The 26,227-nt window shown below is 45.1% G+C and overlaps 1 protein-coding gene across 1 annotated transcript; it reads left to right on the forward strand.

The window, feature by feature from the left end:
- Nucleotides 1-7,111: 7,111 nt before the first annotated feature.
- LOC144763066 (uncharacterized) lies at nucleotides 7,112-9,787 on the forward strand. Its single transcript, XM_078648368.1, has 3 exons — nucleotides 7,112-8,524; nucleotides 8,609-9,578; nucleotides 9,651-9,787. Exons 1-3 carry the CDS (start codon nucleotides 7,112-7,114, stop codon nucleotides 9,785-9,787), a joined length of 2,520 nt encoding a protein of 839 aa, XP_078504494.1.
- The last annotated feature ends 16,440 nt before the right edge of the window (nucleotides 9,788-26,227 follow it).

The following is a 26,227-nucleotide window of genomic DNA, read 5'->3' on the forward strand; positions in this document are numbered from 1 at the left end:
CGACGCGTGCTAGGGCTATCCCTGGGTGGGAGTGTTAGCCCCCTCCCGAAGGTTGGGTCTAGTTGCTCCCCTGATCACAGCGTACGTCATGGGCTGCATTTAACATAAATTCTTTCAACAGGCAAACCATCAGCCCCGCATTTAGAAAAAAAATGTAGCAAGTTTTATATAGTGGGAACTCAACCCAAAGGTATTGGAGCGATTTACTGGATTTTTTTATTTATATGCCTGGGGAGATTCACTGATTTGCAGAGAATCACAGAATGTTAGTCTGACCCGAGACAGAAAACCCATCTCCCAAGTTGGCAGCTCGAGCATTAAGCCACAACCTCTACCACAAGACCGGAAGCATTTACAATATGATATACAACTTTATGCAACGAACAACCATTGACAAAGCCAATAATCCTGGCTTCTTGTAGGTGTAAAGATACTTGTATTATATATTTGGATGCAATGACAGAAGAAGCGAAATATCAGTCGGGTGGCACACTATGCTAAATAAACTATCTTAATTGCTTTTAAGCCAAGCCCTTCATTGCATTGGTCATGCCTTTTGAGAGACACCCTAGTTTTTTTCATCCTACTTAAACTCCTGGTCTACATGCGTGGCCAGGTTCTTGGAGCACATAGCCTTGGCTGCAGCACACAGAGACCTTACTCTCTCGCACACAGAGGATAAAAATAGAGGGAATATTGCTTGTGTGGTATTGTAATTAAAGGAGTGACTGTGTTTATGAAATCATCCCCACATATCCCAGGTGTTGGTCGCCCAGGAGTAATATTTCAGCCAACGCTCCTTGCATCGTCACAAAAAAACATTAACAAAGCCAAACAGCTCTCAGATAACATGAGAGGTATTTGGCTTTGTCAATGCTTACTTAGACATAATGCAAAGCTCGCGAGCTGCTGTGCAACATGACAAAGAATAACACAGTCCAGGCCACGGTGCACTCTGGGGTGTCAGCGCTTTGCTCTGTTTGACTTTGAGCTGTGCAGCATGGCTAAACAAACATTGGCAAAGCCAAGAGACTTTGCATGGTGAAATCTCTTGGCTTTGCCAATGATTGTTCAGGACTTGTGCTCTGAGGACATAGATACATAATTCACGAATGGTTATAAAAATGCAGATCATAAACTGAGGCTTGTAAAGGCCTCGAGGCGCCTCCAGGAGGAGACACAGGGTCAGTGGGATCGACGCTCGAAGGATGAGGGTCGATGACAGAGATGATCCCCCTGACTCCCCTCTTACTCTCCCCCCCCCCCCCTCTGACTCACCAGCCTCACAGCGCCTGGAGATGAAGCCTCCGCTTCGAGGCGCCCCCGGGGCTGCAGCTCCACTGTCTGCACCTCACACTTCCTGACAGCGGCAACAGAGACACGAGACGTCACTTCCGGAGGTAGTGAGTATAGATCTGCGCATGCGCAGAACTCGGGTTAGAGTTTGTAAAAAGATCGAATGTTTCCAACTGCGCAAGCGCGGACCTTCAGCTACTAGTTGGGATCAAGACTGAGGTTTAGGGGTCTGCGCAGTTTAGGGGTCTGCACATGCGCGGCGCGACCAGTGTGCAACCATGACAGCTGCCCGCCAGGGTCTGCGCAGGCGCAGAGGGACCATTTTAGTAACCCGACCTCAGGGTTTGCAGCAGACAGAGCAGGATCCCCGGGTCAGGGGTGAGTGCAGCGTCATCACTGTTTGTGTTTATGATTTCAGAGCACCAGTGAGAGGTGGACCAGACCCAGGCTGAGGGGGGGCACTGGACGGGGGGGGGGGGGGAGTGGGGGCAGGAGGTGAAGGAATCTATGGGGCCCCCTGGGGGGGTGGGGGGAGGGGCAGGAGGTGAAGGATTCTATGGGGCCCCGCGGGGAGAAGCAGGAGGTGAAGGATTCTATGGGGCCCCCTGGGGGCGAGGGGCAGGAGGTGAAGGATTCTATGGGGCCCCCTTAGGGGGAGGGGCAGTAGGTGAAGGATTCTATGGGCCCTCCCCGGGGGAGGGGCAGGAGGTGAAGGATTCTATGGGGCCCCCTGGAGGGGGAGGGGCAGGAGGCGAAGGATTCTATGGGGCCCCCTGGGGCGGATGGGCAGGAGGTGAGGGGTTCAATGGGGCCCCCTGGGGGGGAGGGGCAGGAGTTGAAGGATTCTATGGGGCCCCCTGGGGGGAGGGGCAGGAGGTTAAGGGTTCTCTGGGGCCCCCTGGGGGGGAGGGGCAGGAGGTGAAGGATTCTATGGGGCCCCGGAGGGAGGGGCAGGAGGTGAATGATTCTATGGGGCCCCCTGGGGGCGAGGGGCAGGAGGTGAAGGATTCTATGGGGCCCCAGGGGGAGGGGCAGGAGGTGAATGATTCTATGGAGCCCCCTGGGGGCGGAGGGTCAGGGGGTGAAGGATTCTATGGGGCCCCCGGGGGAGGGGCAGGAGGTGAAGGGTTCTATGGGGCCCCGGGGGAGGGGGAGGGGCAGGAGGTGAAGGATTCTATGGAGCCACCTGGAGGGGAAGGGCCAGGAGGTGAAGGGTTCTATGGGGCCCCCTGGGCGAGGGGCAGGAGGTGAAGGGTTCTATGGGGCCCCCTGGGGGGAAGGGGCAGGAGGTGAAGGATTCTATGGGGCTCCCTGGGGCGGAGGGGCAGGAGGTGAAGGGTTCTATGGGGCCCCCTGGGGGGAGGGGCAGGAGTTGAAGGATTCTATGGGGTCCCCTGGGGGGAGGGGCAGGAGGTGAAGGGTTCTATGGGGCCCCCTGGGGGGGAGGGGCAGGAGGTGAAGGATTCTATGGGGCCCCGCGGGGAGAAGCAGGAGGTGAAGGATTCTATGGGGCCCCCTGGGGGGAGGGGTAGGAAGTGAAGGATTCTATGGGGCCCCCTGGGGGGAGGGGTAGGAAGTGAAGGATTCTATGGGGCTCCCTGGGGCGGAGGGGCAGGAGGTGAAGGGTTCTATGGGGCCCCCTGGGGGGAGGGGCAGGAGTTGAAGGATTCTATGGGGTCCCCTGGGGGGAGGGGCAGGAGGTGAAGGGTTCTATGGGGCCCCCTGGGGGGGAGGGGCAGGAGGTGAAGGATTCTATGGGACCCCGCGGGGAGAAGCAGGAGGTGAAGGATTCTATGGGGCCCCCTGGGGGTGAGGGGCAGGAGGTAAAGGATTCTATTGGGCCCCGGGGGGAGGGGCAGGAGGTGAATGATTCTATGGGGCCCCCTGGGGGGGAGGGGCAGGAGGTGAAGGATTCTATGGCACCCCCGGGGAGGGGCAGGAGGTGAAGGGTTCTATGGGGCCCCGGGGGGGAGGGGCAGGAGGTGAAGGGTTCTATGGGCCCCCGGGGTGGAGGAGCAGGAGGAGAAGGATTCTATGGGGCCCCGGGGGGGGCAGAATGTTAAGGATTCTATGGGGCCCCCTTGGGGGAGGGGCAGGAGGTGAATTGTTCTATGGGGCCCCCCTGGGGTGGGGTGGAGAGGCAGGAGGTGTCGCAGAGATGAAATAGAGGATGCCCTAGGGCTCTGCAGGGAGCCTTGTCATGACTCTACTGGTCCGACGGCTTTCGGCATATTCACTAAGTGCATTGGCTGGGGAAGTGCTGAGGGTGCTGAAGGGGAGGGCAATTAAATGTCCTTAATACTTGGCTATAGACAATGGAGTGCGGGACGACAGTGAATAGGCCAATGTCTTAAACTGTAAACACCAAAATACATGACTATATCATCGGTTTGTTGGTCTCGAAACGCACACCTGTGTTACGTTAATATGTAAAATCTTAAATAAAGTAAAAAAATAATAATAATAAATACCGACAGAAGACACATTGTTTTCTGTCTCTATATGTCTTCAAATATCAATAAACACTGAAAGGGGGAGCCTTAGTAGTAATGAACATCACAAAATTATCTCCACATTAAAATACTCAATATTTTACAATTGTCTTTATTACATATATTCCATTTTCACAATTCATTGGTCTAAAAGGTTTTAAGGAATAGGGCAATCTAGATGATATCTCTACTTCAAACTAGGTAATATTTTTGCAGAGAAAAGTGAGACATTTGGACTCTTGCAGGTACCGTTCATTTGCTATCTGCAGCTCCGACGTGACATCATACTTTATTTGCCCAGCATTGAAGAGATTCCCACCTTTAGTTTACTAGAGGCCAAAATACTATTTTACAATTACCCCAGAGCGGCAGAATATCTGCAATAAACAAGGTTGTCATCGTATATATCCCAGACACGATTAATAAGCTGTGGGTAGCATGTGAGGGGGATCTGGGCCCCTGGAAGATGTTCTCTTTCACGCAGAGGATGGCTAGAGAAGGTGCGCTTTCTACCGGGTATTGTATAATGCCATTCAAATGACTTATTTTTATAGAAATGATTTAACCCAACCACAGCTGTGGTGAACACAGCATAGCCCTGGCCCATCCTGCCTCAGATGTCAAATAGAGGAAGGAGATTTATTCCTCAAGACTTGCTTGTGAAGAATTATCCATCCTTCCTGGAAGGTTTGGTAAATATGTGCAGAACAGATTGAGGAAGCCTGGTCCCTCCAAGTCCTAAAATGGTGCTGCAAATATCCTAGAAGATGAAGGGGCACAGAGTGGAGAAGTTCCTGCAGGGATTGGCATTGGCCTAGGACAGACTGGGCAACAATCAAACATTTTATGGACAAAGCTGGTTGCCACGCAGGGTTTTAATGTCAAAAGTAGGCAAAGGCCATTATTGCCTAAAACTAAAAGACCAATAATGTTGATTCTGCTACTCAGAAGTGGTAGAAGTGGTACTTTACTTATGGAAATATGTTAGCTCTGCTGAAAAGTGCGGGAAAGCCCCCTTTCAAAATAAATTGGAAGTGCTTGGAGTCTGTAAGTGCTGCTCATGTAAAGCAGTGGGTGGGAGTACATGCAGCCTGGAAGACTCTTTTGGGCTGTCTCGGTGTACACAACTCATAGATCACAGAGGGCTTAGAACACTGGCTTTCTAAGTGTGCAAATACATATGTGTTTCCAGAAAATCATAAAGAGTGAAGCATTGTTATTAGTAACAGCTGATTGCTGGTTCAGGTTGTTGTGCATTAGCACATGCTCCAGCATGAAGTAGCAGAAGATTCCAACTAAAAACATTATCCTAATTGTTATTATTTTCTAACCATAAATTTATGGATTCTATTAAGACATTTTTCAAACACATCGGGAAGGTTATACCGGACTGACTTAAAATAAGTATTATTGTTGCTTGATGAACCTATTATCCTTATTGGTGAATCTGTTTTTATACAATTATTTAGCTCAAAATGCTTATGATTGGCGGATAACAATGGTTAGAGATATCCGTCTGCCTCCCCCTGAATATGCGCTGTGGAACCTCCAGGAGTCCACAGACCACAGTTAAGAACCACTGATCTACACGAATGACTTCTTACCAAATTCAGTATTCTAGTTACTTTTAGAGCAGCCTACCTTTCTGGGTTATGTGTATGTATTTTGTTATGTTTCAGCATAAATGAGCTTTCATGTAGAATCTGAGGCTTAAAACCTAGAAGTAAGTAAGTCTCTGTGGATGAACCCAGTGCCAGTCAGCGATGACTGGTCTAGAACTAAACGTAAGCACCATGAGCTCAAAATATTAACAAGGGATTGAGTTGCACACTAGTTCTGGCAAGACTGTCCTAGACATTTCCAATGCATGATGCTACATGTAAGCAAACACATCTTTTACTCGCTGTAGAGTGCTTTCTTGCATGACAAGTTGTAGCCAAGGGCTTGGTCATCTTTGATGTTTCATACTTTGTTTTCTTCAGAAGGGCAGGTCTTGGTGAGGGATTGGTCATGTGCTGCTGCGGGCATGCACTGTACTAGTCAGTGAATCTCCTTCTTTCCTCTTTGGTCTGAGGTGGTCCTGGGCAAAAGTAATACAAGTGAATAGTATTATTCTGTGGAGTATCCACAGCATGGGGAACCTCATATACACTATGTTTATCCTACAATGTCCGTGCACAAAGCAAACAATAATTAAAGCAAAAGTCTGTAAATCAGGCTTCTCCAACTAGTAGCTTGTGATCTACTGGTAGCTCTCCAACTAGATAGAAGTAGCTCTCTTATGTGCATCCCAGCCTACTAATTTGAAACGTTTTGCTTTGTTGAATTAATATCTACAGACCTAATGAGTGTATTCAAGACAAAAAAGTGTGTGTTTTCAGAACTCATAGTTAATATTTAGAGACAAAAATGTCTGAATGTCCAAAATATATGTAAAGCTAGTATCTGAGTGATAAATCATACACTATTACTGATATTATACCTTAATGCTAGGGGCATTGCAGCTATGGATGTCATATTAACCGTATAGAGGCATTCCAATCTGAAAAGGTTTTTTTACTTTACTGCTGTCAGTCCTGCCGGATGTACTGAAGTGATCACTGTGAGTAATCTTGCATGGGGGGTGCCACTAATGTGATCTTGCCTGATGTGGTCAGTATTACAACACAAATAATAGTAGCTCACAATGATTTTAATTGAACATGAGTAGCTCTAAGTACACAAAAGGTTGGTGATCTCTACTATAAAAGGACTAGATAGAAACTGTGCAAATAAATTTGCACTACTTAAAAACACCTAAACATTAATAACCACTGATTTTATACTGACAAACCCCTCTGCAGTTCACATCAAAAACTGAAAACAGGAAAGACTAAATGTATTGCAGTTTCTTTCACTTTGTTTTAAATGTGAAGTATAAGTCTTTCTAGATAGCATTAGGTCATAATTATAGTTTCTTTATATTGACTTGCTTTTTTTTGTTACAGGTGAAAGGAATGCTTTAGGAATGGAAGATGGAAACGACATTAGGATATATTTTTTTAAAGCAAAAGTCTGCAAGGCTGGGCATTGAAAATTCATCCCATCAAGATCCGTTCAAAAAACAAAAATATATCTTAATTTATTCACTGAAGTAGCATGAAAACAAATACTCTGCTTGAAAAGACTAACGTGAGAGACACTAGGGAATAGAGAACTTTCTAAATGTACTAAAACACTCAAAGCTGTTTCTTATAGCATTCTATAAAGAGTGGATGAAGTCAGCATAGAAGAAAGACAATATGTATTTATTATAAGAAGGGTTTGAACATAAATCACAGGCAATGGAAAGACATAAGTATTCTGAATGTGATAAAACATTCAGGGCCACTGGCTGTCTACAAGTACACAAGGTCGCCCAAGCAAGACTCAGAACATGTAAATGTAGGGAATGTGGGCAGACATTCACTCAAAAGAGTCTTGACACCAGGAAGAAGTTACATGAATGTACTGAATGTCAAAAGGCAATGCATGCAAAAGGACACCTACCGGTACAACAGGCAAGCCATGCTGAGGAAAACACATTCACTACAAAAGGAAACTTGCAGGCATATCAGAATGGTCATGCTGATGGGAAACCTTTTAACCTAACTGAATGTAAACCTGCATTCATTACTAAGACAGACTTAATACGACAACAAAACATCCACATTGGGAAAAAGCCCCGTGAATGTAGAGAATGTGACAAGTTATTCATTAGAAAGGCAAACTTAATGCGACTTCTGAAAATTCACACTGGAGAGAAGCCATATAAATGTACAGAATGTGGCAAGGCATTCTATAGAAAAGAGTTGTTAAAGCAACATCAGAAATTCCACACTGGAGTGAAACCCTTTTGTTGTAGTGAATGTGACAAGGCATTCGTTGCTAAGGGAGCTCTAATGCATCATCTGAAAATTCACACGGAAGAGAAACCATATAGATGTACTGAATGTGAAAAGGCATTCATTTCAAACACAAACCTAATGCAGCATCTGAATATACACACCGGGGAGAAACCATTTAAATGTACAGAATGTGACCAGGCATTTGCTGCAAAGGCAAACCTGATGCGACATTGGAAAATGCATACTGAAGAGAAGCCATATAAATGTACTGAATGCGACAAGGCATTCGTTGAAAAGGAATCCCTAATGCGACATTTGAAAATCCACACTGGAGAGAAACCATATAAATGTACAGAATGTGACAAGGCATTCATTACAAAAAAAGAGCTAATACGACACCATACAGTCCACACAGGGGAGAAACCATATAAATGTACTGAATGTAACAAGGCATTCGTTACAAGGGGAGAGGTACATCGACATTATGCAGTCCACAATGGGGAAAAACCTTATGAATGTGCGGCATGTGACAAAGCATACTTTACAAAAGCACTGTTAAACCAACATCAGAAAATCCACACTAGAAATAAACCGTACGGTTGCAGTGAATGTAACAAGGCATTCATTACTAACAGAGAACTAATACGACATCAGAGAGTCCACACTGGAGAAAAACCATATGAATGCTCTGAATGTGACACAGCTTTCAGTACAAGTGCATCCCTAATAAGACATCAGAGAGTGCACACTGGTGAGAAACCATATAAATGCTCTGAATGTGACAAGGCGTTCATTACAAAGGGAGCCCTTATTCTACATCAGAGATGCCATACTGGAGAGAAACCATATGAATGCACTGAATGTAACAGGGCATTCATTGCAAAAAGCTATCTCTTGCAACATCAGAAAATCCACACCGGAGACAAACCATATGGTTGTAGTGAATGTGAGAAGGCATTCTTTACAAAAACCTATCTCATGCGACATCAGAAAATCCACACCGGAGAGAAACCATTTGCTTGTAGAGAATGTGAAAAGTCATTTGTTACAAAATTGCAATTAAACCAACATCAGAAATTCCACTCTGGGGAGAAACCATACCGTTGTGGTGAATGTAAGAAGGCATTTTTTACAAAATTGCAATTAAAACAGCACCAAAAATTCCACTCTGGAGAAAAACCATATGGTTGTAGTGAATGTGAGAAGGCATTTGTTACAAAAGGGGAATTAAAGCAACATCAGAAAACTCACACTGGAGAGAAACCATATGATTGCTCTGACTGTGGCAAGGCATTCACTGCAAAGCACACCCTTATACTACATCAGAAAAGACACACTGGAAAGAAACCATTTGGTTGTAGTGAATGTGAGAAGGCCTCTATTACAAAACAGCGGTTAATGCAACATCAAGAAACCCACACTGGGAAGAAGTATCAATGCAATGAATGTGACAAGGCATTTTTTGCAAAGGGAAGCCTAACGCGACACCAGAAAGTCCACACTGGAGAGACACCGTATAAATGTACTGAATGTGACAAAGCATACACTCTAAAGCACCAGCTAGATCAACATCAGGAAATCCATACCGGAACGAAACGCTATTGCTGTAGTGAGTGTGACAAAGCATTCTTCAGAAAACAACACTTAATGGTACATCAGAATACCCACACTGGAGAGAAACCATATGAATGCACTGAATGTGACAAGGCATACAGTAGAAAACACCACTTGTGGGAACATCAGAAAACCCACACAGGAGAGCGACCATATCAATGTATTGAATGTGGCAAGGCATTTAGGAGAAAGACACACCTAATGCAACATCTGAACGTCCACACAGGAGAGAAACTATATAAATGTACTGAATGTGAAAAGGCATTCACTTTAAAGCACAAGCTAGTGCAACATCAGAAAATCCACACTGGCGAGAAACAATATGATTGAAGTGAATGTGAGAACGGTTTTCCAAGGGACTGCCTAATACTTCTTCTGAAAGTCCACACTGGGGATAAACTATATGAATGTACAGAATGTTACAAGACATTTGTTGCAAAGAACATCCTAATGCAGCATCAGAAAGTCCACGGGAAAGACCCTATTGATCTACTGAATAGGACAAGGCATTCGATTTAAAGCACCTATTAGAACCATCTCAGAAAATCCACACTGGGAAGTAACCATTTGCTTGTAATCGGTGTGAAAGGACATTCATTAGAAACAACACTGCAATATCATGGAACCAAACAGAAGAGAAACCATGTGAATTCATACCAGGGCGAAATTCTATCAATGTACTCAATCTGACAAAGCATTTGTTGAAAGGTGAGGACTATTTTTAGATTGGTAGGTTCATACGGGGTGGAAACCACTCCGCTGATCGGAATGAGCCCTAATGTGACAAGTCATTTATTCACCAAAAGGAAGACTGTTTTCTGATTTGACATTTTCCACAGGGCGAAGCCACATCAGTGTACTAAATGTGACGCAGCATACATTACATAGACTGGGCGATAATATCATTTGAAATCTAACACTGGTGAGAACTCTATTAAATTTACTGAATGTGAAAATACTTTCATCATAAACTCATCACTAAATAAACATCTTAATCTCCACAACGGGAAGAAACCATATGAACTTGCTGAATGTGACAATGTGATTTAGAAATTATAAGCTAATGCAATAGCAGGACACCAACACTGGGGACAAACCATACGAATGTACCAAATGTGATCAAAATGTAATTATGAAAGGAAACATACTAGGTCATCAGAATGTCCACACCTGAGAGAACCCTTATGAATGTGTTTGAATGTGAAAAGTCTCAGTGTGCCCACCAGGCACAAAACAAGAGTTTTCTGACTTGGACAAGACATTCATTAGAAAGGAATATATAATGTAACATGAAAGTTCACACCAGACAGAAACCACTAGAATGAAATGAATGTGAGAAAGTATTTACTATAAAGTGCACTTTAGGGGATTATCTCATATCCGACAATGGATGAAGGGTAGGATGACCAAATTATTAAAAACCAAACTCTGGGAAATTTGGCAAATATATAAGTAGAACTAAAAGTTTTAGAGCGACTAAAGAGCACAGAACAGCTCAATTGAGAGCACTCATCAATTGACAGCACTCGTCAGCATATAAATCACAGAATTGAGGGTATATGGTGAATTCAATGCAGCCTTTACACTCCATATTATATGTAATGCAGATTGCTATCTGTTTGAGCCTTCTAACTGATTCTGCACTGGGACAGAAAAACACATTCATTTACGGGCGTGGCCTGATGAGATGGCAGACTAGATGTGCCTCTGTGGAGCTCCCGGACCAAGCACGATAATCCTGCACTATCCTTATACACAGACAGTAATCTAGCAGCATAACTCCTGCTAACAGCACCAACGAGGGGTGTGTGTGCCCAACTAAAGGCTGAAGACCATGGCAAAGCCTAAACACGCCACAGGGAGTGGAGTCGGTGGACGAATGTGGCTGAGGGCTGCTGAAGTCAGTAGGCGGGCGTGACCTGTGTCAGTATTGGAGGAGCCCGAAAGGGTCCTCTCAGGTGAGCATCATCCTGTCCTGATAATATACAAGTGCCGGACACAGAAACCCTGCCGGGGATTGGGGGCTGCGGCAGGACCAGAGCCTACCGCTAGTGACTGGATGGCAGCCAGCCATTGCAGAGGCCTGTTGGAGCCAGTGGATGGACTCAGCCCATAGTTTAGTCGGAGTGGCCTGGAGGGTGTTAGGCTGGGCATGCGCCATCCCGACTTGACCTCTGCCTCTAACCTGCACTGGGGTGGGGGTGAGTCCTTGCCGGAGCAGCAGCTGTGGATGGTGAGAGTGAGACCCCTGAGTTCTTTTTTGGCTCCAGGGGGACCTGTGAAACTGTTGCTGGAGTTGAGCCTGGGGTTGGCATGACATTCTGCATCGGAGCGGGTCTCTGGTGATCCTTCTGAGCTAGATTGGCTGAAAGGCAACATAAGACATGAGAGCAGGGTGCCAGGCAGGGACTCAGAGTGATGCTGCTTACACTGAGGGGAGGCACACCATAAAGGCTCTCTGTCTTGTTGTGAATGTATCTAGGACCCTAATTAAATATTCCCGATTCATGCCCTTGTGTGGTTATAACAAAACATATCCTTATAAAGGCATAAGAATCATATTTAGTCATAGCCCATGCAGTCCAAATACGGCAAGGCTACTCCCATAGACTCCTAGAAAGTACAACACGTTCTTTAAACAAACCAAACCTCCAGCAGCCCGGGAATTCCCCCTGCTTTTGTTTTGATTTGCACAAGAACTCCTGGAGTCCAGAAAGTACTGTTAGTTCTTAGTGACGTCTTATGTCCAACCTTACGTAAAACTCGGCACCTTTTAGGTATAAATATACCAACGTTGCCTTAAGCAAACACACGGTGGTTTGGAGCAGAGCGGCTATCTACTTGCCCGACGCCCAGCTGATGCGAGTGCTGAAGGAAGCCGACCCTCCCATTTGACACACTGAGAGAGACGCTGTCTTTTCTCCTGCCGAGAAATTTCAGCTCCGGTGTTTCCAGTCACCCTTGCGGGTTGCTGGGAGATCGAGTCCTGAGAGAGAGATACAAGACCTCCTTCATTCTAAAAACCAAGGTACGGAGCTGATTAGATCTTAAGAGAATTCTTGATTCAGATTCTTGGCAAAAAACCAACTTAACTTAAACTGCAACTTACTTACTCCTTCCCACGTATTAGGCTTAGGTCAGGTACACCGGGGTAGGCGTATCTTAGAAGCACCAGTTGAGTACGTTAGTCAATGTTTTTATGTATGTATATATTTTATCCATTTTAAAGTATCATATGGCTCAGAAACCATATCAATGCTTTTACAGTATTATTTCATAATACTACTTTTACTGTAGCACTTTACTTCATGAGAAGTATTGCAATTGTGGCAACTCACTTCTCTTGCATGAGAAAGAGGACTGCTCAATAAATAACACCTTTTATTTAAAACGCCCGTCTCTCTATTTCTCAGCACTCTGGTGAAACTAAGCATGCACGATTGACTGAGTGAAATAGCTATCTATTGTTTTCACACGACTCTGGAGATACACTCCTTATTCTGGGGGGAGCAAAGTTGGCATGTTTATGCGTTTGTCAGAAACTAATCCCTTCTTGTCTAATCAGGAACATTAACTCCTTCCTGAACATTCGAGAACGTTTCTAGTGACCTCTGAGCTAGCTGGTAAACCTAATTAAGTCTAACATATCCAGTAGAGACCTAGATGACCTCAGTCCTACGTCTAAACTGCTATTTGTGTTATTCCAATGCGCAGAGCCTATTGGGAATATAGGAACTACACTACATGGCGCCCAGCGTTTGGTACAGCGATAATCTAACGTAAGATACTAGAGTAACTCATTCGTGGTTTTCACACAGACCCCTTTTCCCGTAAAAACTCCAATAGACGTCTGGAGTGGGTAAAAGGTTAATAACCGCCAGAACTTAGTAGGATGAGAATCCTATGTATTAGTTTTTGGTTTAGTCAACGTTGAAGGATACAGTGTTCCAAAATATTGTATACCTAATCTTTGTTTCCTTGAAACTTGCTCTGCAAAGCAACAAACCTTTCAGTCAGTAAAAATCACGGAAACTGACGATGAAAGGGAGAGAGCTAGAATAGCAGCTCAACTCCTAGCGGATGACACAAGTCTCCAACATGAAGACCCGAATGCTATAATCATTCCGGTAAATATAGGACGAACTATAACTCTTAAACTTATAGAAAATGGACTATCACCGAGAGGTGGTACAGTTATATTTGTGGTAGAGGCCCATGAATATCGGCAGACAGAGGTATTCTATTCATGGATACATTTTCCAGCAGCAAACGCTGTGACACAAGATTTCCACTATTACAAAATAGAGGAATCTCCGGAGGAATACGCTCCTTTCGAGGACGTTGAAATTCCACTAACATACCAAGAGCACCTGCTCTGGTTTAATGGCGCCCTAAAACATCAAAATTACATCACCAGGCTCGGTCCACTAGGTAGACCAGGAGCCACGTGGCCAGTTCTAGCCGGCTACACACCACATCCCGACATTGAAAAAATGTCAGACCGGGAACTTTTAGCTCAGCTAAAAGAACTAATCAAAATACATAGACAATTGGTTCAATATGTCATGCAGACTTCAACAGTCCAACCAGCAATAAAAATTCCACAGCACACCCCTCACCAGGGGAACACAAATAAAATCACACCACAAAATATACAATCAGCCATTGGCAAAATACCTGCAAAACGAGAACAAATTCCATTCTGGTGAGCACAAAAAATCACTCAAATAGAGGCAGTATTTCCTGATACTACACCTCATGAGAAACACAGAATTCTGACTATCTGTCTTCCAATGGGGATCGCACCATATGTGGAGAACTGTGACACTTGGGGCACAGTCTTTGCTTTGATATACACGAAAACACATGGTGTTCCGTCAATGGCAGTTATACCAGACGTACTAAGACAGATTCAAAATGAATACAGTCCAGAATCTGCTTTAACTCTATGTATGAAATTACTGAAAGACTTTCAGCAAGTCTCGGCTATATTACTAGCCAACATAAAAGGAGAAGCAGCATCTGTGGCGATCCGCCAGAAATTGAAAGAAACAGATATAGCAGAACAACCTTTTGAACTTGCCAGAATCATAGAAAAATCCTATGAAGAACTAGGTAGAGATAGTTTGGGTGGGAAACCACTAAAACCCCAACTAACTGAAAATCCTGAAAAAACATTTAATAAAAATAATCTGAACACTCCAAAAAAGAGTTGGGAGGGTAATAAACAATCCACTCCCAGAGAAAAATGGTTCAAGTCCAGAGGACAGTCTCCTCAACAGAGAGATAGATCTCCAGAACGAGGAGGCAAGTCTCCCCACAGGGAGCCCTCTGAAAAAAGATACAACCTTAGAAATAGGGATAATTTGAGAAAACCTGACAGATATCAAGATATTGATACACGTCCCTCTCGATCTTTTCAGACTTCCTCACAGAAATCGGAAAGAAGAGGACGGTCAGAACACAAAGAAGAGCACGTCAAGTCCAAAGACTAGGAACCTGCTCATTAAAGTAAAAAATTACAATTTCCAAAAAAGAAGGTAGCTAGTATTAAAATGAAACATGCCGAGGATTCTGAGGACACAACTGAAAAACGGAGAATGGGCCCAGACAATGATAGACAGCGCAGCAGAAGTGACCACAGCTCGCAAGATCCTGATGAATCTTCTGGAGACAGTGGACACGAATGAATACATTCAAGTGGAAACTGCAGACACCAGAGTTAGCAAACACCATAAATTATACAAAATAACATTACGTATAGAGGGGGATAAAACTAGGAAAATAAAGGGTCTCTTTTGGGATAACCTTTCGAAGGGCTATGATATCCTTCTAGCAGAAAAAAACTGGCCACCAGAGTTTGTCAGGGAGTGCCCAGATGGCGAAGAAATGATTATGCCTGCCTTCTCAAATCACATTCCAATTCATAAAAAATACACATTTGCAAGAAAATGGGCAGTTGCCCAAGCCCCTGCATTATATAAAAATCATGTAGGATGGGATGAGGATTCACCTCACCACAAAATACAGTTAAAAAATCAACCCACTGAACAAAGGCAGTACCCAGTGAAGCAAGAAGCTAAAAAACAAGTCAGGGAGATCTTAGATCAACTTGAATATCAGGGGGTGATTGAAACATGCACCTCACAAATGAACAATCCTTTGTTTCCTGTCTCCAAGCCAGAGGATTCATATCATCTAGTTTTGGACTACAGACACCTAAACTCTTGCTGCAAAACATTTGCAGTACAAAACGCACACAGTGCAGCACTAATGAATAACATCGTGCGCAAGAAATATAAAACGACATTAGATATCTCAAATGGTTTCTTTTGTCAAAACATTGCACCTGAAAGTAGGTATTTGACCGCTTTCTCCTGTATGGGGTCGCAAAAACAGTTCTGTCGACTACCACAGGGATTCAGGAATAGCCCAGGATTATTCTCAGCAAGGGTAACAGAGTTACTACAAATATATGATGATGAGGCATTATCTTATGTCGACGACATCTATCTCAGAGACGATGACCTGGAGACTCACTTAAATAGAGTGAACATCATAATACTTGGGTTCGCAGCTGAAGGGTACAAATTCAACTTTAAAAAGTCACAAATTGCCCATCCAACTGTCCTGTTTTTAGGATATGAATTATCAAGCGAAGGCAAAAGCCTAGCAGACAACTTCTTAGAGAAGTGCGCTGGCACTCCAAGCTCCAAAAACGCTGAAGAACTTACAATCAATACTAGGTTTCCTGAATTTCGGAAGAACATACATTCTAAATTATGCAGAGAGGGTTAAACCTCTATATGAATTAATAAAACCTGATTTCAAACCAATCACTTGGACTAAGAAACACACAGAAATTTTAAGATCATTACAAACAGACATGTTAACTAAAACAAAACTGCAAACACGCGAAAACGTACGCAACCTTGTAATCCGAGTCATCCCAGGAAGATGCGGATTCACGTACCTGACCTCTAATGAGGGAGAAACGGTACCAATAGCTTATAAATCACACTTGTACACACAAGCTGAAATGAAATTCAGTTCTACTGAAAAAATCCTAACTGCGGTTCAAACTGCTGTAGCAAAAAAAAGAGCCCTAGTCCGAGGAAGAAACATATCTGTTTAACAGCAGAATCAGCTCTTGAGGCAGTAACAAGACCACGCATTCCAAATGCTGTGGCATTAGTTCCAAAATGGATACAATGGGAAAATTCTCTTGCTGCAGAAGACGTGAAACCCGCATTTGATCTGAAAATGAAAAAACTAGAAAATCTAGAATACAAACATGAATATCCTCTGCCAATCGAAATTCTGCCACTAGAACAGTACAGCTGTGTAATCTACATGGACAGATTTGCACAACACTACGATGTGGATAAAAAATCTTACAATGCAGCGTGCACGATTGAAAAAAAGGTCGCTGGCGCTTAGGTAAATTCAGACCGATAATAACAAAAACTGAATCACTCAGAAAGTGTACAGCTCAGCGAGCTGAAATAAGATCTTTAAAGATGGCGCTTGAAAATGCCGATCGCGAATTCCCCACACTAATAGTGTGCGATTCGCATTACTGCGTCAGGTCTTACATAAGTGACATGCAGACATGGATCAAAAACGGTTACAAAGATGACACAGGTGCCACAATAAAGCATAAAAAACTTTGGGAACAAGTAGTTCTTTTACAGAAAGAACTAAAAAAGACTCACGTGATACATACACTGAGCCATCAACGTGATGGCGTTCACGTTGCAGGGAATTCATTGGCTAACAGAGCCACAGCAGAAGCGTAAACGACAATAAAGGGGTTAAGGAGTGAATGATATACTACTTGAGTGTCATGATATAAGACCACCAACGTATGGACGCCATGTAGCAGGGATTCCGTTCTCCTACAGAACTGTGCATAGACATTTGGAACCTCAGTGAATTAGGGTGGCCCAAAACTCACCTCAGTACCCAAAATCCCCTTACCGAGCTAGCTACAGTGTCTCATTGGTCATAACAAACTGCCAATGTTTAGACAAACCAGAACATGATGTAATGCCAGATTTTGGCAGCAGCTGCATTTATGTTATGTTTAGGACGGTGCGAAGATCAGACCGCACATCAACACTGTGTCGAGTTATCCTTGAAGGCTTCAGCACTCACTGTGAAGACAGTGTACCAAGCAAAGCTGATATCAGAGCAATAACATATTATTCTCATGTAAATCATAACGCTCTTCTAGGCTGAAAGCTAAAACAACAATTATGTGTCGTGTGCAGAAGCAGCAAAAGGTAAAATGGCGTTTAAACATTTAATAAGCTCATGCTAACTTAGCGTGGTATATAGGTAAGCAATACCTATATGACATCCCCCATGATCCGAGCACGGATAAGATAAGATAAGATAACATACGATAAGGCAAGGGGCACATTATGAAAGCAGATTTCAAGAACTATGAGCTAGGTCAAATTAAAAAATTGGGTGAGAAAAAAAAAAACTTTTTCATAAGTCAATATAAAAAATTCCAACTTGCCAATCCATTGTTCACTTTTACTCAAGACAATAGGTCTGGGTTATGTAAAACGTACTTATTATTCTCAAAAAAAAATTTGTTAGGAAGAACGGGGGTGTTGTCAAAAACTCCGAAGGCCTTTAGGATAGGACTGAATATGCAAAATATGCAGCAACAGCCTCCAGCCTGAAGTCACTGTCGTCATCCGAAAACAGTTCAGCCATCCAACTTAATAGTGGGAATGAACATACGAGCTCCTCCAGCACCGGAGCCTCTAGCATCATCAGAGGACAACTCGGCGGGTTCTCAATATAGCTGTGTGCCAAGAAATCTTGCGCTGCTGCCAGTATGTTCCATTGACCCATTAGTCCATGCATCTCTGCGAAGGCCATAATCCTTTCGCCAGAACAAACCAACTCGTGAGCCACTATGGGACTCATCAGATGATTAAAATCGACGTCAGGAGACACCGTCTTGCAGAGACACAAATCAAGGGCCCAGTCGAAATCGCAGCTCATGCAATGAAACACAGGCTGGACACATGTGAAATTGTAAAATCGAAACGATAATCCATATGCCGTGCTTAAGGTCGGAAGCGGCAGCGTGCCATAGTATTCAAGCATCCTGTTGCGAAACAGTGCCAGGCAGGGCTGTGCGGCGTGTAACACAGGATAGGCATCCATTTTTAATAAAACAAAATATCACCAGAACGCCTGCAGCCAGCGCCAGCAAAACAGGAAAGCCACCAAACAGGCTTGAAAATATAGAATGAAAGAAAGCAGGGATGACTCCAAATATTTTCTCGAAGGAAGTCACGAGACCACTGCTAACTATTTTAAAAAAGTGTGCGAGGCCAGAAGTGGAGGAGGCATTAAAGATTGAATGAATCAGCTCGCTGAAATGCAATGGCAAGTCAGTATTTAATAGCGCCTGCACCTCTGTGCGCGTGTTAGCTATGTGAAGGACAAATGTTTCACGAGCCGAACTCAGGGCCACCTCTTTTTAAGACAAAAGGGCTCTTATTCTACTCATACCATTGAACTCTGCCTTCAAGGTTGGGATGCGTGGCCAGATGGAAACATCCCCGTTCCCATGCGGGGGTTGGTACAGGACATTTTTGCAGCAAACCACACGTTCAGATACAGTCATCACATAACCAACACCTCTAATTAACCCACAACAATCTTCATTATTTAAAAGTAAATAACTGCCGTTTGCCAGTAATGTAAAAGTGGGGACGATTGCGGGAACTGGAGTTCCTTTCAAAACACAGGGTAAATTAGGCCGGTCCTGGTTACAAGAACCGTGCAATTGAATGTGTCTACACCTTAAAGAGTGATCTGGTGTCTCTGTACACTCCTCCCCATTCAGATACACTTCTTGTCCGTCTTTTAAACATCTGTAAGTAAATGGGAGTGTACAAATCAGAGGGAAAAGGAGGTACTTGAGAAGAGGTCGTCCTCCTGAAGTGATGTATGAAAAAAATGAGCCCAAAGTTTGGGTTCGTAGACCTCTCTCGTGACGTGACCAGATACAAAAATAGTATTTGATGTGGCCAGAAAAAAGAAAAAATGTATTTTTTAGAGTCCCCTCACTCACCGGAGTTTCCTCACGGTGACATGCTTCATCATTGGGGCCATCCCAGTTCTCTACGAAAAGGGGCGTGCTGCGACTGGCGAATTACGTAGGAGCACTGTAAAGTGAAGGACTATGTGTGGTGCAAAAACGGGTGTTGTGAAATGGAGTGGGTGAGTAAGTGAATATAAAAATACCGTTCTAGTGGGCCTCAATGTTTTATTCTGCTCCTAGATTGGTATGTTAAAAATGGGGTATATACTGTGGACCGACCATGTTATGGAGGCGGACTCAGTATATGGTCGACATGTTTCACGCTACCCCTAGCGTTTCTTCAGGACCTTACAGGGGCCAGCCCTGTAGATTCCACTCCTAAAACCTTAATTTTAGGTTGTGCATAGTCCTAATTCAGATAGTGGTAACCGCTGTTCAATGTATAAACATACGTGTTCAAACATTCATACGTGATAGACTTACTGACGTATGTATATGTTCTCTTGAGAACATGTTAAGGTGCTCAATCGCACTTCATGGTCTCAGGGAGGGGCGGTGTTGCTTCGATGGAAGCAATGTTCCTGGTTAGCAACACCGTGCAGGATTACCTGTCTGTCTCCCTCTCGGACCGCATCTTGAGGCCCACTAGAACGGTATTTTTATATTCACAAGTAAATGGGAGTGACCAGGCTTCATGGAGAAAATAATTACCCAATGGTTCATATCGACCTACAGCAATATATCGCATACAATTTGTAAATTTATACAAAGCAAACGGTAATGTGATTAATCCGTGGATAAGCCACGTTGCAGCAGTGGCCTCTGCCACAGAGAATGGTAAGGATTCCAACCTTTCAATATGTAACATGGAAAAAGATGCATCTCGCATTGAAAGCAAGCGCTGCTTGTCAGTTAAATTAAAAGGGGCAAAGAGGGAGGACACATTCATGTAAGTCCATGGCACCTTGCCAGATTTAAGCGTTTGCAGGGTCCATGCAAATTGCATAATTGAACGCAATTGATTTTGACCATGGTATAACACAGACACTTCATCCTGCACAATATCCACTACAGAGGACACAATATTATCTAACATGTAAATGCGGGAAGAAAGCATGTTAATACTATTATCAACAACTGCAAGCACTTTTCTAGATTAGCTTGATCAATAGCTCTAAGGCGTGTAGCCGCCTCAATCTGTGATGTCTTCCAGATTTCATTGTAAATCGCATATATCCATCTTTTTGATCTACCACTAGCCGGGCCTTTTATGAAATCATTTAAATCTACAGCTTGGATAGATGCAGTTTAACCGCAGCCAAGGTAGAATGTTTCAGGCAATTTTGACATAATTTGCCTACTGAATAAGTGGTAACAGAATGGTCAGTTTCAAAATGTGGATCAGGTCTGACTTGTGTAAAGCCATCTGCTAAACCCAGAAAACGATGCTGGTATGAATCAGCACTCCTGTGCCACATCAGCCAACCTTTTGGATCCAAACTGGATATGTTAAAGGAGGAATTTAGCAATATAGTCTGTAACTCTCTGAACGTAAATTTGGTAGTATTACCCAACCCGAATATTCTTCCAAATCAGGGAAGGAAGGAGTATTTAATTTTTTAGAAGTAGCCAATCCAAAGCAAGTCGTTTGTGAAATGGTCGAATTAAAAAACAACATATGATTTGTGATGAAACATGCACGGTGCAAAGCCTCTGTGCCTCGTACCTGCCAATGTTTAGAACCCCAAACCGATTTAAGGTCAATGGTTTCCTTCCATAACTCGTAGCCTTCTACAGCTAACTTGTCTAGAAAGTACTTCGAATACAACTTAGTATCGGTAAGTCTAACCTTGGACATGTACTTCAGGCGGTGGAGTGGGCTGTATTTTTAAGGACTCTCTTTCTTTTTCTCATCTTGAAGTTAAATCAGTCAAGGGCTTTGAGCTCATGGGCTTTTCTCTGAAAGATCAGAGTGGAACACTGGCGGCGGGGCTACTTTGTTATCGCCCTCCGACCAGTGCGATATCATCTCTTCAAGATTTGATAGATCTGCCGCTCGCAGTCGTTTTATTTGGCGAACTCGGAGGAATCCTTTTCCACTTCGATACTGCCCTGAACTAAGGAATTCTGTGTGGAACTTTGAGCCCGTGTGCTCCATCCCAGGGTTTGTGCTGTTGCTGAGGGAGAGGGATGCAGCATCGGCCAGCGGGAGCGGGACTGCGAGGCCCAGAGGTGCTTGCGCTAGGATATCGCGCGCACCTGGTGCCTCTTCCCGCCCCCTCCTCCATAAAGGCTTCTTAACGACTTGCGCCCCTGCTTCGCGGGAGCCGCTCGCAGTCGTTTTATTTGGCGAACTCGGAGGAATCCTTTTCCACTTCGATACTGCCCTGAACTAAGGAATTTTGTGTGGAACTTTGAGCCTGTGTGCTCCATCCCAGGGTTTGTGCTGTTGCTGAGGGAGAGGGACGCAGCATCGGCCAGCGGGAGCGGGACTGCGAGGCCCAGAGGTGCTTGCGCTAGGACATCGCGCGCACCTGGTGCCTCTTCCCGCCCCCTCCTCCCAGAAGGCTTCTTAACGACTCGCGGCCCCCGCTTCGCGGGAGCCGCTCACAGTCGTTTTATTTGGCGAACTCGGAGGAATCCTTTTCCACTTCGATACTGCCCTGAACTAAGGAATTTTGTGTGGAACTTTGAGCCCGTGTGCTCCATCCCAGGGTTTGTGCTGTTGCTGAGGGAGAGGGACGCAGCATCGGCCAGCGGGAGCGGGACTGCGAGGCCCAGAGGTGCTTGCGCTAGGACATCGCGCGCACCTGGTGCCTCTTCCCGCTCCCTCCTCCCTGAAGGCTTCTTAACGACTCGCGGCCCCTGCTTCGCGGGAGCCGCTCGCAGTCGTTTTATTTGGCGAACTCGGAGGAATCCTTTTCCACTTCGATACTGCCCTGAACTAAGGAATTTTGTGTGGAACTTTGAGCCCGTGTGCTCCATCCCAGGGTTTGTGCTGTTGCTGAGGGAGAGGGACGAAGCATCGGCCAGCGGGAGTGGGACTGCGAGGCCCAGAGGTGCTTGCGCTAGGACATCGCGCGCACCTGGTGCCTCTTCCCGCCCCCCTCCTCCTCCTACTTAGCCCCGCCTCCAGACGCGAACGCGGGACGCGCGCGGACCGAAGCGCGGGCGAAGACCGGGCAAAGAACGGGCCGTTTGAGGCCGTTCGAGGACGGAAGAGAGCGGTCCGGGCTGGCCCTATACCAATCTTGTGAACCCCCCTCCTCATAACATCTCCAGGACTTTGCCCGCATCCATAATCTGCTCTACAAACAATGAGTAAAATGGGGACTAGGAGTAAAGCCAATCTGGCTGCCGCCGAACCTACCACGCCCGTAACGGCCCAAGGTAAAATTGTCAATTATTTTCTCAAGGCGGGTTCTCTGCTGATGGATGACATCACTGTTTTAGAAAGACGCATCTCCCAAGAAATCGAGTGGGTTAGGAGATCATCCATGGGCATTCTAGCGTTGGCCAAAACCCCTGAGGAAAGGTTGAACCCTGAGGAAAGGTTGAACACAGATGGCACGCTGGATGGTGCTCGTGGAGGGGACCTACCACCTACTAGCCTAGATCTCTTGGAGGAAACTTTAAGTGACTTCGAAGACATGAGTCTACTGCCACTCCCACTGACCCAAATCGCACAACCTCCAACCTCCATTACTGTGGGGGAACATAATGAATTAATTCCTAACTCATCTTGGGAAGAACCGCCACTGGCAACGAACACCTTAGACGTTATAGATTCATCAAGTACAGCTAGGGCTGCAAGGGAAGGAGCAATACAAAAAAGGAAAATGGGGAAACCGAGCTATAGAGAAAGGAAGGCGAAAAAGTCGAAGTTAAGTACAACACTTAACAAATCCAGCACTGACAATACCAGACATGAGACTCCACGACTAGTCAGAACGGAGCTCCCTCCCCCGGTTAATGCTCCCAACATATCCACCGAACTTCCACCCCCCATAATAGAGCACAACACGGAGAGACCCGAAGAGGACATTACACTCGCAGACATAGGAAACCTGCTTAGGTCATTGCTCAGTCCTATAGAAGCCCGTCTGATTAAAATAGAAGCGAGGCTTATTAAATTTGAGAAATCCACCTCTCAGTTCATGGATATTTGGAAACCTGTGAACACCTGCCCCACAGTACCAAGTGCAGACCCAAAACATAAGAAGGGCCTCGAGTCTCAGAACCCGACTAAGAAAATTAGGGTTGAAAATCCGAAACCTTCAACTACAACTGTAAATCTAAAATCAGTTAATCACCATGCATTCAGTTCAAAGCAAATTAATCCCCCTTCCGGAGCACAGCAACCAGCAACACCCGCGGGTGAATCTCACAAACAACCCCCCTGCTCACAACAAACAGTTGCAGCTACCGATGCAACTCACTCACAGTTACAACATACAAGCGTATGTAAACCTCCATCAATAAATACACATAACCCCCAAGATCATAATACTACATTGCAAAAAACACAAAAAACATTAACAGTAAATCTCCCACCAGAGGTAGCTGCATACACCGTCATTCTAGCTGGGGCACCGGAATTAAAACCTGCGACAAGCGAAACTGGGGCCTCGCTAAAAAATAAAGTACTTAACTGGCTATCCACATTCAGACCACTTCCCAGAGGTATGACCAGCGATATTCGCATGGTAAGAAGAGTTTCATGGGTAGGGAAGACGCCCAAATCAATCAGTGGCGACTGTATACTGGTCAGCTTCAAAGAACCAGGAACAGTTTCCTGTATTTGTGGTTGCTTCCCAGAGGATGAGGGAAATAACATCCGCCCACTCCCTCTCTCGTTCTTTTATCCATTAAACACCCACACGGCTAACGATCAGAGATGGGGTCACCCACATGACCCACTGGGAAACTGGGGGGGAAACCTGGGAACGAGGAGAAACCCTTACAATCAAATGCGAATGGCATCGGGTTACCCTTTGATACATGATGATGCTCAGGGATGGGAGACCGTCAAAAGAAGAGGAATGGGAAGGGGTGGCCTTGACCGAGGAGCAACTTGGCCTCTCAGACATTACCAGCCCCCATTTCTGCCGACTTTCAATCGATTTGATTGTCTTGAAATGGTGGATTGACAGTATGTCTCTGAAGATAGGGCATCCCTGCACCCACTCGAGCAAGCCGCATCTAATTTCATCGACGACGGCGGCCACAATTCCTCTGACCCTATCCATGGGGAGGAGCATATTGCTCCTAGAAATCCAGAGAATCCCCAACAGAGAGTAGACAGGGTAACTGTACCAGAGGGTATATACAGGGGACAAGAGCTGATACAGGGGACATCCCCAAAAGCCCACACAAATTCAATGACAAATCAAGGTACGAAGGGAAACGGCCAGTATGTCCCTCACATATTAAAGTTGCTCTCATGGAATGTTGCAGGACTGGCCAACAAAATAGATTCCCAATCATGGGCTGAATTAATCAACTCGAAAAGTGCCTGCTTCTTCCAAGAGACATGGGCAAGAGAGGAGCATACCTACAGGGGCTTTGAGACATTTTCGATACCAGCAATATGGGGCGGGAGAGGTCGACCATCTGGAGGTCTGGCAATCTGGGTGGCATCAGACCTGGGCTGTATAGCTTCACGATATAGCGTGGACTCAGAAGACATACTGGCTGTCCTCCTAGAATGGCCTAGATCATTTAAATTACTTATAATAAATGTCTACTCCAGACCAGTCTCCATATCCAGTACCTCTAAAACCATCGAAGAACTGTCCTCTCTTCTAGAAGCCATCCCAGAGGGTATATCATATTTAGTAGGGGGAGACTTCAACTCGCACTTCGAATCCCTACCGGGCCTACTTGATGGACCCTCCCTAGAGGAGGATTCAAGTTGGCAGGTTCCACCGACAGAGGCCCCCCCTCCGAGAGCATGGACACCATTAGCCGTGCAGATAAATATGCTTACCCTCACCCATGGCCTTAGGGCTTGCAACGGTCGTGTCAAGTCTGACATTCCGAGCAAATGCATGTACAACAAAATCGGGAGAGAATCTAGATTAGATTACTTCCTGGTACAGCTACACGCATGGAAAAGGGTGGCTGACTTTAGTGTAACATCTAGAGAGGACAGTGACCACAATGCCTTGGAACTGGATTATGCCATCCCCCGTATGGAGGATCGGGTATCAAACGAACAAAAGCCCAGAGAAGGATACCTCCTAGAAAACAACAGAAGGAGGATAAGGTGGGATAAGCTATCCACTAGTGAAGACAAGCTACCTACCCTCTACGCTAGGATTACCCCAATCCTCGCTGAGGCATTCGACCTTTGGGCCCCAGTGTGTACGCAGGAAAATAGAGAGGACCTCGCCCACGTACATGAACAACTAATAAAAAAAAAAGAGGCAGACCTTTTCAGCAGCAGACTTCCCAGGACCCAGGGACCACATAAAGGTACCTGGTTTAACACCTCATGCCAAAATGCTAAACGTGACCTTTTATTCACTATTAAAGCTGGAGGCCCGAGGGAAGAGATCCGTATCAGAAGGAGGGTATACAAAACACTCGTGGCTAACGCTAAGATAGAGTGGGACCTCCAATACTGGGAGAATCTCTCGGAGTCACTAACAACAAAAGATTCCCGCAAATTCTAGCGAGTAGTCAATCATGGCTCTGAAGACCTTCCCTCGGCAATCGAACCAATTATTGCCCCAAGTGTCTTGCAAAATCATTACCAGTCACTATACTCCTTGGAGCCTGGAGGGACGGAACCTCCGCTTCCTATCATCCAAGATAATCAGGTCTAGGATCCCTTTACTGAGAAAGAGATTAGGATGGCGATAGCAGGGTTATCCTCTGGA

Source organism: Lissotriton helveticus, chromosome 6 (genome assembly GCF_964261635.1).
Source record: "Lissotriton helveticus chromosome 6, aLisHel1.1, whole genome shotgun sequence".
Classification (NCBI taxonomy): Eukaryota; Metazoa; Chordata; class Amphibia; order Caudata; family Salamandridae; genus Lissotriton; species Lissotriton helveticus.

Coding starts and splice junctions, on each gene's coding strand:
- LOC144763066 (XM_078648368.1), top strand. CDS start 7,112: ATGGAAAGACATAAGTATTCTGAATGTGATAAAACATTCAGGGCCACT. Junction 8,525..8,608: donor AATGCACTGAATGTAACAGG/GCATTCATTGCA, acceptor GAATGTGAGAAG/GCATTCTTTACAAAAACCTA. Junction 9,579..9,650: donor ACATCAGAAAATCCACACTG/GCGAGAAACAAT, acceptor TTCTTCTGAAAG/TCCACACTGGGGATAAACTA.